The 14,493-nt window shown below is 56.1% G+C and overlaps 1 protein-coding gene across 1 annotated transcript; it reads right to left on the reverse strand.

Moving 5' to 3' along the window:
• Positions 1 to 1,052: 1,052 nt before the first annotated feature.
• IUM83_04639 (uncharacterized protein) lies at positions 1,053 to 1,445 on the reverse strand (the record flags this gene model as incomplete). The annotated part of the gene is made up of 1 exon (XM_067928730.1): positions 1,053 to 1,445. The coding sequence occupies one exon, from the start codon at positions 1,443 to 1,445 to the stop codon at positions 1,053 to 1,055; it is 393 nt and encodes a 130-aa protein (XP_067796037.1).
• Positions 1,446 to 14,493: the final 13,048 nt, after the last annotated feature.

Raw genomic sequence — 14,493 nt, forward strand, 5'->3', positions numbered from 1 at the left:
CAATGCTTCCGTCGAGGCGAGGACCTCGGAATACATTTATGATTTCCTCCTTGTCGATAAGGCGCTCAAACTCCTCCAAGCCAGCATGTGCGATCATGATGTCGCGTATCGATAATCCAGTTTGCAAAATGTCAGTAATCATTAGCGCCATGGTTGTACGGAAGGATGGAGAGCTCTGCGTGCAGTACGACACAAATAACGAACTGAAGACATCCGCGTTGAAAAACACCAACTGCAGAACTTCATCACCAAGGTGGGTGGCAGCCCTTGCAAAGAGGTTTCGCATCAAGATCTTAATGACTGGTACGAGCACTGAGAATGCCGTTCGAGTCTTGTCAGAGAGCGTCGTAAATATGTAGAAATATGGAGGGTAGATGAAGACCATTAATATTTCGTACATCCATAACTTGAACATGCCAGACAGCATTGCTCTTGCCCCAGAGTTAGCTCGAATCTTTCCCGCCCATTGAATAGCAATGCACAGCGAGTTCAGCGCAGACAAGGAGGGCATCATTGTCAAAACCGTGAAAGGCAGCGGGAATCCAATAACCAACGTGAGCGCGTATAACACGCCGAGGGTGAGTGTAGCTACCACGATCGTATCTCTAACAACCCGCCCATTGCTATACGGCAGTGAAGGCACACCGATTCGAATTTGTTGGAGAGCTATGAAGGTCACCAGGAGGTAGGTATAGTATTGGCGCACGACGAAAAACTTGTTTCCTTCAATTCCCTCCGACGGATTCGAAAGAGGCAGGATGTCAATACATACTGTGGCGACCAAGCTTGGCAAAGGAGTGACTAGCATTATCGAACTGGCGCGTACCAGGCTAGTTTTCTGCACGTAAGTCGTAAAAGCGAGCAGTCGTTTCGGGGAATACCGTCCATGCAGCTCCACTTAAGCAGGGCTGCCGAATATTGCAGTGTTATCTATTGCTAGCATCTACCGAGAATAGATAATTGAACACCACGTCAAGCAAACCCACAATAGGACATTGGAATATCGATCACACACAAATAAATTATTGATGCAATGCCATTGTATTGATGGGTTAAATATCTGCAGCTAACCGCAAACGGTACATGTTGGATGAAACGGGATCGTACCGCCGTGCGAGCTCGCTCTCACAAAACGAGAGCGGCAAGTTGCACTTCACCAGCCACTCCAACCACCCGAACAAATTCTGGGCGGAGTGGCGGACGTAGTGCACCAGCGAGCCCGTCTCTCCGGGCGTCGCGGCTAGCATCTCCTCGTCGAACACGGGGTGCTCGCGCCTGATAAGCTGCATCAGGTTCGAGTACCGACTCGCTTCCGAACCGAGCCGCACCGGCAACGATAGTACTTGAGAATCACCTCGTCGTACTGGTCGGCACGGCCGGAAGTAGAACTCGCAGACCTGCCTGTTGGTGAAGGTCGTGCGAGGAGAACGGGGGGCTGCGAGCATCGTGGTGGTCTTGCAGGAAGGCGGTGGGCTAGATAGAATCAAAAGTGAGGCGACGAGACTCGAGTCTCGGGTTTGAAGGGTGGTTGGTTGCAGTAGTCTCCAATACATTATTGAAGATGTTCAGCCGTAATCGAAAGATAATTGGTACTAACCGTTAATTAAGAACCACTCAATAAATTATTGGAGCACATCTATTGGACGCCTACCAAAAATAGGGAAATCACCCAACATAGATGCAGCAGATATGACAGGACATATCACCAAGTATGTCAACATAGCCCAAATTCTGTCCACCTCAAATATCTTAATGACCAATCTCTGGTCGATTCAAACGGTCTCATATTAGAAAGATATCGATTCAGTTTGCACTACATAGGACAGTTCGAACGGGACACTTGTACAGCCAAATCTATCCAGTTCTGCTTGAAGTTTGGCTTGAAGGTCGCCATTTCCCTCGAGATCCCTCCTGCGAGCTTCCTGCGAGCGCGATGTTCGTGGACGACGACAGCATGCTCCTGCTCCTGTGTGAGGCGTTTAGGACGCACAACGAGCGCGTGGGCGACGCTCGACGCGACGTCCACCAGCTGATGCTGGAGGAGGAATGGCGCATCGCCATGCGCGCGCGCCACTACCTGACTACTCGGTGCCTCGATGCACCGTACGAGTCCGCATGGATGACTCTCTACAAGCATGGCTCCGACCTGAATTTTCTGAATGCAACGAGTCTAACCAGGTAAGCTGCAACTAACATCTATGACTCTATTCCTACGCTAACACCTCCTCCATGTACATGTATATAGGGGTGCATTTCATCAGTTGCTGGGTAGGTTCGCTAGCTTCTACGACCTCCCGCCCCCGTCGTCACGAGGCCGCCCCCCAAAGCTGCGCTACCTACACCAAGTGCTGGGGCTCGTACTAAGTTTCTACGTGGGCTCTATGGAACAGAGCTCGCTGTGCATCACGTTCGGGGTGCCGCCAAGCACTCTATCACGAACGCTGCGCAAGGCCGAAGGAGCGCTGTCGCTAGCGCTGACTGGTTACGCACCTGCACGCATCTCCTGGCCCTCGTCCTCACGTCAGGTGGAGCTTGCACGCATGGTCAACAAACGCGAACCTTTGCTGACCCACACGTTCGGATTTATCGACGGTAAAAACTTACGCGTGCGTGTACTGTACATGTGAATGGTATTAGCTGCTTTTAGTCTATATCTACTAACTTTAGACGGATGTGACGTGGGTAATGTACATGTCCAGCAGCCCTCTAACGCCGACCTTCAAAACGCCATGTACAATGGCTGGCTGCACTCGGTCTTCGTGACCGGCACGATTTGTTTTGCGACCGACGGCTGCATCATTTGGTCGAAGCACAACTGTCCGGGGTCGTGGAACGACTCGGACACGTCCTTGGAGTTCCGCAACAAGCTGACGGACCCGCAGTTGTGCCCCAATGAGCTCATGAATGTAGTGTCTGACTCTGCATTTCCTTGTTCTACGGCCATGACGGGGAGGATCCTGACCCCCTTGAAGGACGGAGACATCGAACGAATTGAGCCTTGTCTTCGCAGTGCCGCACGCACACTGCACAATGCGATTACCTCCATTCGGCAGGCTGCCGAGTGGGGAATGGGCAGTGTCCAGAAAGTTTACAGCCGCCTGAATCTGCCGCTGCCCTACGACCCGATCCTACGAGGCATGCGCCTCAACAACCTATTTAGGATGGCGAACTACAGCGTTCGCACGGTCGGCATCTCCGAGATCAAGACCACGTTCGCGGGCGTGATGGATTTGCCGAAGCAGGGCGTGTTTGAAGCTCTATGATTGCGTTGGTGTAAAGATGGTTGAATTCAAAGTTTCGTAGTTGATTTCCTTAGTTTTCGTACAGCAGCGCTACCGCTGGATGCATCGGCACAGCTACTAATCAATACAGAACAGGGTTCGCTCTCGAAGCTATGTAAATGGACTGTGTTGCTGTGATCGTCATTACTAAGGGCTATTTGAGATGTTACGCTACTAAATGCACTTCCTCCCTCTTTGTATCTTCCGCGCTGTTATCTTCACCACACTGGAGCATTCACAGCTCATTCTTTCTTTGTTAGAGCTCCCAGGACTAGCCGATGGCCGCCGCTTCGCGGCGGTGTGTGTGTGGTTAGTCATAGGCGGTTACGCTCGCTGTTCCAGCTCGCTCCACTATTTGCCATAGCCCCCCTCCGCTTCGCTCCGGAGGGTGTACAGTTCGTTGCAACCCGTGACGCTACTTGGCAAACCTTTCGTCTCAACCCGTTGCGCTCGCTGTGCCAGCTCGCTCCACTACGTTGCCTATTGTTCGTCCCAACCCGTTCCGCTCGCTGTTCCAGCTCGCTACACTACTTGCCATACCGTTCGTTGCAACCCGTTCCGCTCGCTGTTCCAGCTCGCTAAACTACTTGCCATACCGTTCGTTACAACCCGATACGCTCGCTTTCCAGCTCACTTTACTACTTGTCATACCGTTCGTCTCAACCCGTTCCGCTCGCTGTTCCAGCTCGCTCCACTACTGAACATACCGTTCATCCCAACCCGTTACGCTCGCTGTGCCAGCTCGCTCCACTACTTACCATAGCATTCGTCCCAACCCGTTACGCTCGCTGTGCCAGCTCGCTCCACTACTGAACATACCGTTCGTCTCAACCCGTTACCTACCGTTTGTTACAACCCGTACCTTTCGCTGTGACAGCTCGCTTCACTACGTTGCCTACTGCTCGTCCCAAACCGTACCGCTCGCTGTGCCAGCTCGCTCCACTACTTGGCCTACTGTTCGTCCTACCCCGTTACGCCCGCTCTTCCAGCTCGCTCCACTACTCGACATATCGTTAGTCACAACCCGTTACGCTCGCTGTGCCAGCTCGCTCCTCTACTTGCGATACCGTTCGTCGCAGCCCGTTACGCTCGCTGTGCCAGCTCGCTCCACTACTTGGCCTACTGTTCGCCCCAACCCCGTTAGGCTCGCTGTGCCAGCTCGCTCCTCTACTTGACTTCCTGTTGGTCGCAACCCGTTACGCTCGCTGTTCCTGCTCGCTCCACTATTTGGCCTACCGTTCGTTGCAACCCGTTCTGCTCGCTCCAGTACTACGCGCTCGCGCTCGGTGCTTGAAGGTCCAGCGTGCTCGAAGATCCCGTGGGCTTGAAGGTCCATCGTTCTTGAAATTCCGGCGTGCTTGGCAGTCCGGCAGGTCGCGCTTGAAGGACCATTCATCGTAACCCGTTACACTCGCTGTGCCAGCTCGCTCCACTACTTCACTTCCTGTTGGTCGCAACCCGTTACGCTCGCTGTGCCAGCTCGCTCCACTACTCGACATACCGTTCGTCACAACCCGTTACGCTCGCTGTGCCAGCTCGCTCCTCTACTTGCGATACCGTTCGTCGCAGCCCGTTACGCTCGCTGTGCCAGCTCGCTCCACTACTTGGCCTACTGTTCGCCCCAACCCGTTAGGCTCGCTGTGCCAGCTCGCTCCTCTACTTGACTTCCTGTTGGTCGCAACCCGTTACGCTCGCTGTTCCTGCTCGCTCCACTATTTGGCCTACCGTTCGTTGCAACCCGTTCTGCTCGCTCCAGTACTACGCGCTCGCGCTCGGTGCTTGAAGGTCCAGCGTGCTCGAAGATCCCGTGGGCTTGAAGGTCCATCGTTCTTGAAATTCCGGCGTGCTTGGCAGTCCGGCAGGTCGCGCTTGAAGGACCATTCATCGTAACCCGTTACACTCGCTGTGCCAGCTCGCTCCACTACTTCACTTCCTGTTGGTCGCAACCCGTTACGCTCGCTGTGCCAGCTCGCTCCACTACTCGACATACCGTTCGTCACAACCCGTTACGCTCGCTGTGCCAGCTCGCTCCTCTACTTGCGATACCGTTCGTCGCAGCCCGTCACGCTCGCTGTTCCAGCTCGCTCCACTACTTGGCCTACTGTTGGTCGCAACCCGTTACGCTCGCTGTGCCAGCTCGCTTCACTACTGAACATACCGTTTGTCTCAACCCGTTACGCTCGCTGTGCCAGCTCGCCCCACTACTGGATATACCGTTTGTCACAACCCGTTATGCTCGCTGTGCCAGCTCGCTCCACTACTTGACTTCCTGTTGGCCGCAACCCGTTACGCTCGCTGTTCCAGCTCGCTTCACTACTTGGTCTACCGTATGTCCCAACCCGTTCCGCTCGCTGTTCCAGCTCGCTCCACTACTATGCGATCGCGCGAGGTGCTTGAAGGTCCTGCGGGCTTGAAGGTCCGACGTGCTTGAAGGTCCGAAGTGCTTGAAGGCCCAGCGTTCTTGGAGGTCCGGCAGGTCGCGCTTGAAGGTCGGATGGATTTGACGGTCGAGGGGAGGTGCTTGAAGTTCCTGTATGACGTGCTTGGAGGTATAGTATGAAGAGGTGCTTGAAGGTCCTGTGGGAGGTGCTTGAAGGTCCGGGTTCACCCCTGTCCAGCGCACGTCTTGTATTTCGCGCGCTGTATCGTGAAATGTGTGTGGCGCCCCGAATAGCAATATATTCTAACAGAGAGGGTTTCGGCCAATCACAGAGCAGTAATAATATATTATGTATTTAGCTCACGCCCAGAAAGTCGTCTATTTACTTTATAGCGCTATCGCGCACATGTACGGGTTGCTGTGTCGCGCACGCAGCGCACCGTCGTCGCTGTGCGGCGCTCGCGGACGGTGGGGTCCGCTGTGGCGCCCGACGTCCGCACGCTACGTCGCTTCGCCGCGCCCGAATTCGAATTCAAAAACGTAAAATTTAGCGCGGAGGCAATTTCAGCCAATCACAGGGCGTTATAAATATAACGCAAGGCTATTTTTGTAATATCGGGCATAGATTAGCCAGTCAAAAGGATGGTGGGATGCCATAGGGTAGGTTACTAATACACTGTCGCCAGGCGGGAAGGGTGCTCCCCCGACGATGCTCTAGGGCAGGCTAAGGCCCCAAGATAGAGAATGGACGGACGGACTTACAGACAGACACACCGGATACTCTGTTAGTTGTAGTAGACTAGCCGATCGCCGCCGCTTCGCGGCGGTGTGTGTGTGGTTAGTCATAGGCGGTTACGCTCGCTGTTCCAGCTCGCTCCACTATTTGCCATAGCCCCCCTCCGCTTCGCTCCGGAGGGTGTACAGTTCGTTGCAACCCGTTACGCTACTTGGCAAACCTTTCGTCTCAACCCGTTACGCTCGCTGTGCCAGCTCGCTCCACTACGTTGCCTATTGTTCGTCCCAACCCGTTCCGCTCGCTGTTCCAGCTCGCTACACTACTTGCCATACCGTTCGTTGCAACCCGTTCCGCTCGCTGTTCCAGCTCGCTAAACTACTTGCCATACCGTTCGTTACAACCCGATACGCTCGCTTTCCAGCTCACTTTACTACTTGTCATACCGTTCGTCTCAACCCGTTCCGCTCGCTGTTCCAGCTCGCTCCACTACTGAACATACCGTTCATCCCAACCCGTTACGCTCGCTGTGCCAGCTCGCTCCACTACTTACCATAGCATTCGTCCCAACCCGTTACGCTCGCTGTGCCAGCTCGCTCCACTACTGAACATACCGTTCGTCTCAACCCGTTACCTACCGTTTGTTACAACCCGTACCTTTCGCTGTGACAGCTCGCTTCACTACGTTGCCTACTGCTCGTCCCAAACCGTACCGCTCGCTGTGCCAGCTCGCTCCACTACTTGGCCTACTGTTCGTCCTACCCCGTTACGCCCGCTCTTCCAGCTCGCTCCACTACTCGACATATCGTTAGTCACAACCCGTTACGCTCGCTGTGCCAGCTCGCTCCTCTACTTGCGATACCGTTCGTCGCAGCCCGTTACGCTCGCTGTGCCAGCTCGCTCCACTACTTGGCCTACTGTTCGCCCCAACCCGTTAGGCTCGCTGTGCCAGCTCGCTCCTCTACTTGACTTCCTGTTGGTCGCAACCCGTTACGCTCGCTGTTCCTGCTCGCTCCACTATTTGGCCTACCGTTCGTTGCAACCCGTTCTGCTCGCTCCAGTACTACGCGCTCGCGCTCGGTGCTTGAAGGTCCAGCGTGCTCGAAGATCCCGTGGGCTTGAAGGTCCATCGTTCTTGAAATTCCGGCGTGCTTGGCAGTCCGGCAAGTCGCGCTTGAAGGACCATTCATCGTAACCCGTTACACTCGCTGTGCCAGCTCGCTCCACTACTTCACTTCCTGTTGGTCGCAACCCGTTACGCTCGCTGTGCCAGCTCGCTCCACTATTTGGCCTACCGTTCGTTGCAACCCGTTCTGCTCGCTCCAGTACTACGCGCTCGCGCTCGGTGCTTGAAGGTCCAGCGTGCTCGAAGATCCCGTGGGCTTGAAGGTCCATCGTTCTTGAAATTCCGGCGTGCTTGGCAGTCCGGCAGGTCGCGCTTGAAGGACCATTCATCGTAACCCGTTACGCTCGCTGTGCCAGCTCGCTCCACTACTTCACTTCCTGTTGGTCGCAGCCCGTTACGCTCGCTGTTCCAGCTCGCTCCACTTCTTGACCTACCGTTCGTTGCAACCCGTTCTGCTCGCTCCAGTACTACGCGCTCGCGCTCGGTGCTTGAAGGTCCAGCGTGCTCGAAGATCCCGTGGGCTTGAAGGTCCATCGTTCTTGAAATTCCGGCGTGCTTGGCAGTCCGGCAGGTCGCGCTTGAAGGACCATTCATCGTAACCCGTTACACTCGCTGTGCCAGCTCGCTCCACTACTTCACTTCCTGTTGGTCGCAACCCGTTACGCTCGCTGTGCCAGCTCGCTCCACTACTCGACATACCGTTCGTCACAACCCGTTACGCTCGCTGTCCCAGCTCGCTCCTCTACTTGCGATACCGTTCGTCGCAGCCCGTCACGCTCGCTGTTCCAGCTCGCTCCACTACTTGGCCTACTGTTGGTCGCAACCCGTTACGCTCGCTGTGCCAGCTCGCTTCACTACTGAACATACCGTTTGTCTCAACCCGTTACGCTCGCTGTGCCAGCTCGCCCCACTACTGGATATACCGTTTGTCACAACCCGTTACGCTCGCTGTGCCAGCTCGCTCCACTACTTGACTTCCTGTTGGTCGCAACCCGTTACGCTCGCTGTTCCAGCTCGCTTCACTACTTGGTCTACCGTATGTCCCAACCCGTTCCGCTCGCTGTTCCAGCTCGCTCCACTACTATGCGATCGCGCGAGGTGCTTGAAGGTCCTGCGGGCTTGAAGGTCCGACGTGCTTGAAGGTCCGAAGTGCTTGAAGGCCCAGCGTTCTTGGAGGTCCGGCAGGTCGCGCTTGAAGGTCGGATGGATTTGACGGTCGAGGGAGGTGCTTGAAGTTCCTGTATGACGTGCTTGGAGGTATAGTATGAAGAGGTGCTTGAAGGTCCTGTGGGAGGTGCTTGAAGGTCCGGGTTCACCCCTGTCCAGCGCACGTCTTGTATTTCGCGCGCTGTATCGTGAAATGTGTGTGGCGCCCCGAATAGCAATATATTCTAACAGAGAGGGTTTCGGCCAATCACAGAGCAGTAATAATATATTATGTATTTAGCTCACGCCCAGAAAGTCGTCTATTTACTTTATAGCGCTATCGCGCACATGTACGGGTTGCTGTGTCGCGCACGCAGCGCACCGTCGTCGCTGTGCGGCGCTCGCGGACGGTGGGGTCCGCTGTGGCGCCCGACGTCCGCACGCTACGTCGCTTCGCCGCGCCCGAATTCGAATTCAAAAACGTAAAATTTAGCGCGGAGGCAATTTCAGCCAATCACAGGGCGTTATAAATATAACGCAAGGCTATTTTTGTAATATCGGGCATAGATTAGCCAGTCAAAAGGATGGTGGGATGCCATAGGGTAGGTTACTAATACACTGTCGCCAGGCGGGAAGGGTGCTCCCCCGACGATGCTCTAGGGCAGGCTAAGGCCCCAAGATAGAGAATGGACGGACGGACTTACAGACAGACACACCGGATACTCTGTTAGTTGTAGTAGACTAGCCGATCGCCGCCGCTTCGCGGCGGTGTGTGTGTGGTTAGTCATAGGCGGTTACGCTCGCTGTTCCAGCTCGCTCCACAATTTGTCATAGCCCCCTCCGCTTCGCTCCAGCGGGTGTACAGTTCGGCTTAACCCGTTACGCTCGCTGTGCCAGCTCGCTCCACTACTCGTCATACCGTTCGTTGCAACCCGTGACGCTCGCTGTTCCAGCTCGCTCCACTATTTGGCCCCAACCCGTTACGCTCGCTGTGCCAGCTCGCTCCACTATTGAATATACCCTTCGACCTAACCCGTTCCGCTCGCTGTGCCAGCTCGCTTCACTACTGAGCACATCGTTCGTTGCAACCCGTTACGCTCGCCGTTCCAGCTCGCTTCACTACTTGCCATACCATTCATCGTAATCCGTTACGCTCGCTGTGCCAGCTCGCTCCACTACTCGCCATACCGTTCGTCACAACCCGTTACGCTCGCTGTGCCAGCTCGCTCCTCTACTTGCGATACCGTTCGTCCCAACCCGTTACGCTCGCTGTTCCAGCTCGCTTCACTACTTGCCATACCGTTCGTCCCAACCCGTTACTCTCGCTGTACCAGCTCGCTCCACTACTTGGTCTACTGGTCGTCTTAACCTGTTCCGCTCGCTGTTCCAGCTCGCTCCACTACTTGGCATACCGTTTGTCACAGCCCGTTACGCTCGCTGTGCCACCTCGCTCCACTACTGGACTTCCTGTTGGTCGCAACCCGTTACGTTCGCTGTTCCAGCTCGCTTCACTACTGGATATACCGTTCGTCCCAACCCGTTACGCTCGCTGTTCCAGCTCGCTCCACTACGTGTCATACCGTTCGTCACAACCCATTCCGCTCGCTATTCCAGCTCGCTTCACTACTTGGTATATCGTTCGTCCCAACCCGTTACGCTCGCTGTGCCAGCTTACTTCACTACTTGCCATACCGTTCGTCCTAACCCGTTACGCTCGCTGTGCCAGCTCGCTCCACTACTGAATATATCGTTCGTCCCAACCCGTTACTCTCGCTGTTCCAGCTCGCTCCACTACTTGGTCTACTGTTCGTCCTACCCCGTTGCGCTCGTTGTGTCAGCTCGCTCCACTACTTCATATATCGTTCGTCCCAACCCGTTACGCTCGCTGTGCCAGCTCGCTCCACTACTACGCGATCGCGTTCGGTGCTTGAATGTCCAGCATGCTTGAACGTCGGGCGGGATGTGCTTGAAGGTCCTGCAAGTCGCGTTGGAAGGCCTCTGTCCAGCGCACGTCTTGTATTTCGCGCGCTGTGTCGTGAAATGTGTGTGGCACCCCGAATAGCAATATATTCTAACAGAGAGGGTTTAGGCCAATCACACAGCAGTAATAATATATTATGTATTTATCCAGTCAACGCTCAGGCCCAGAAGGTCGTCCACTTTTGACGTTAGGGCGCATGTACAGGCTACTTTGTCGCACACACAGCGCACCGTCGTCGCTGTGCGGCGCTCGCGTCCTGTGGGGCTCGCAGCGGCGCCCGACGTCCGCACGCTACGTCGCTTCGCCGCGCCTGAATTCGAATTCAAAAACAGAAATTTTAGCGGGGAGGCAATATCAGCCAATCACAGCACGAATAGAAATCACGCAAAAATATAAGCCAGTCCGGAAGATGGTGAAATGCCATAGGGCAGGTTACTAATGCGTTAATGCAGGGCGGTAGGACGATGCTCTACGGTAGGCTAAGGCCCAAAGACAGAGAACGGACTTACGGACAGACAAACACACAGGATACTCTGTTAGTTGTAGTAGATGAGCAAGAGTTCTTGAGTGCGTGCACGAGCGTCTTCCTTGTCACGACGGGCGCGCTCCTCCGCCTCCTGCTTCTCCTGACGGCGCCGCTCCTCCGCCTCCTGTTTCTCGTGACGGCATCGCTCTTCTGCCTCCGCCTTGTCCGCTAGATAGCGTGCCTCGCGTGCCGTTTGTTCGTCACGACGACGCTGATCTTCGTCAGCGCGGCGAAGTTCCGCCTTGCGCTCGTTTTCCTCGCGCATCACGAGCAGCATTTCGAACATGGTGCCCACCATGTTGCTGGAGCTGCTCTCCAGGTCAGACAAGCGCTTCTTGAGCTCTGCGGTCGCCCTCATAGCCTTCACGCGCTTTGTTTTAGCATAGCTAGCCTCAGCCAATTCTTCGTCTTCGTCCGCAGCACGCTTGCGTCCCACGGTATCGCGGAACTCAGCCAAGTTGATGCCTCCAAGCCTGTTGGAGGAAGTCGCGTAGCGCTTCTCCGTCGGTGGTTTCTTGTCTTGCGGACGTCCTGCCGAAGCTGGTCGGGGGCAACTCATTGCACTAGCAGCGTCGGCGGTTGCTGTGAACGCAGCAGAGACCGCCGGTCCCGCCGCACTCGGGCCTTGACCCGTCTTCTTTGTTGTAGAAGATCGCAACTTTCTCTGCGTCAACTGCGCAGCCAGCGGAGACGGTCGCGGTGTAGCGAAAGCCTCCAACCCCTCGCACACACCGGACGTGTGCAGTAAGTCCGAGAAGACGCCGCTGGCCATGTTGGTGTTGTCCCCGACCGATGTCTGCGTCTCGCCAGAATGCACGGAGTCGCTGGTGGAGACTCTCTCGCTCGTGTCCGCATCGCCGCCCACGCGCGGGTTGTCACCGAGCCCCTCGTCGCCCTCGAAGTCGAAGCACAAATCGGCTTGATACTCCTCCTCCTCGCCCTCCTCCTCGACTTCATTGTCGACGTCGGCACCGTCGTCCATGTCGACCACACTGGCCTTGGCGTCGATGGACTGTTTTAGCAGCTTCGCTTGCTTCACGTGCGGCGGCATGTCGGCCACACCGGTGGGTTTGCGTGCTCCGAAGAGCATCTTGAACTTTCGGCGGAGGCTCTCATGGTCTCGCTCTGCGACGCCACGCCCTCGGTTGGAGTTGTAAGCGATTGCCAGTCGCTCCCATTCGTCCTTACCGAGGGGCAGGTAGTGCTCGACGAGCGTCAGGAGGCGGCGCACTTCAGACAGCTTGTAGTTAGTACTTCCGGTCAGCTTCGCCATCTGAACAAACAGCATGAACACGTAAGTTGCAGTGATCGGTGACGGTAGCACTAGCCAGCAAAACAGCGTACCAGGGATGATGAAGGAGGAGAGCCGTCTTAGTGGTACGGAGGAGGTGACTTGTGACGGCTTGGTAAAAGCAAGAATGAAGGTTAGTAGAGCTTGGCATCCGCTCGGTCGGGCGAGGTTTGAACGAGGCCGGCACAACTCAGCTAGCTTGAAGTTTTCGCCTCGGAACTGATAGTCGTGAGGTCTAACCTGCAGGCCGAGTTCGCGCGCAAACCGAGTGCGCTTGCAGTAGATTCGAATAGAGTATGCAGAGGCTTGTTCATTTTGGCGCCAACGTAGCGGCAATCTCCGCTGACACGTCAACATAGCTGGCAAAGCTCTAACACTCGGGGCAACTTAACGCAATTAGCTTCAACAGCAGGATCAAATTAACGTGAATACAGCATACAAATTCCATGCTTACCAATGCAGCAAAGCTCCCACTATCTTCCTCATGACTGCAACCTGTCCTCCACGTGCGCGTCACGCCTACGGGTCTTGTTGATCTTGGATGTCGCGATGGCGGCAATTGGGGTAACCGCAGCGACACACGAACCAAAGGTCGGGCCCGTAATCGACGGTGATCTCGTCGCCCTCGTACACGGCGTGCGTCGTGGCAATCACGACAGTCGTCCGGCGTCCATTCGCCACTTCCAGAAACTGAGCCACCGGTGCGCACGAGTGGTTGACGAAGCGCATCAAGCCACCCATCTGCCGAGCGTTGATGGCAACGCGGACTGGGTGGCTGGGCCTCTCGGGGCGTTGTGTCATGATCAGGCAGTAGCCCTCGTTGCGCGGCCGAGTCGCGTGAGAGACGCTCACGTGTTCGATCTCGCCCAAGTACTCACCCAGTACCTCACCCGCATCAATGAACTCCTGCGCCACCACGGCCAATTCGCGGGTCGCCGCGTTCCTCGCCAACGCGACCTTCGACGACTCGACCAGGCCGTTGCCACAGTTGCCGCCGTACGGGCGGCAATTAATATTGCAGTATAGCTGCATCAGCGAGTTGCGGCAGCGCCCAACTCGGCACGGGTCCACACGGTCGCACCAACCAAAATGAGGAACCGCAGGAAAGATTACCGCGGTTGGGTTAAACTGCTCGCGAAGGTGCGCCATCGCAAATGGCCACCGCGCAGAAACGAAGCGACCTTGCTGCTGGCGGTGAAGAGCATGAGGTTGGGCAGCACGTTGCCTGACACGAACACGCGACCCACGGGTTGCACGCATGACAGCCTGGGGGGGGCACCGTCGGCAACGTGGCCTCTTGATGCTGGCCAGAACGACGTTGATATGGAGCGACGACCGCTCGACGCTCCCTCCGCGAACGCTGGCGCTCGCGAAGCGGCCGCCGAGATGGTGGAGACGGAGTTCGTGAACGTCGAGCAGCCGCTGCTTCAGGCAGGACCGGCGACGGAGATCGTGGGCGTGAAGCAGGCGGGTCTTCGAGCAAGACGGGAGACGACGTAGTCGGACTGCGTGGGTTCCAAGTGGTCGGCGGGGTTTCAGGCGGGAGAGGTTCCGTCATGGTCAGCGTGGGCGCTGCCGCACCTGCCTTCGAAGGCTTCGTCGGCGGAGGGTTCGACGTCTCCCTCGGCACGCGAAGACCGTGCTGTGGCGACATCCACGGTGGCGTCGTGGTCCCCGTGGAGTTGGCGGGCGAAGAAGACTTGGCGCTCTTAGCCGGCGCTTGGACGCCGCCTCGTTGCAAGTTGGGCGACACGTTCTCGTCGCCGCTCGACGTGTCCACGATACAGCGCGAGCTCCAGTGCACGGCGGAGTGGACGAGATGAACCATGGTTGCTGTGCACGTTAGAGAAGTTAGAATAGACTCGACTTGCTCGCTAGTCAAGGTATTACGTACGCCTTCTTTGTTGCTGCACGCAGCGCTTCCAAGCCCTTGCCACTTGGCCGCGATTTTTCGAAAGTGAGAGGTTGAAGCTGGTGCGCACGAAATGAGTTATGTCCATGATATATGGCAGCGACATCTGCAGAGTGA

The sequence above is a fragment of the Phytophthora cinnamomi genome (assembly GCF_018691715.1).
Source record: "Phytophthora cinnamomi strain GKB4 chromosome Unknown Contig17, whole genome shotgun sequence".
Taxonomy (NCBI): Eukaryota; Oomycota; class Peronosporomycetes; order Peronosporales; family Peronosporaceae; genus Phytophthora; species Phytophthora cinnamomi.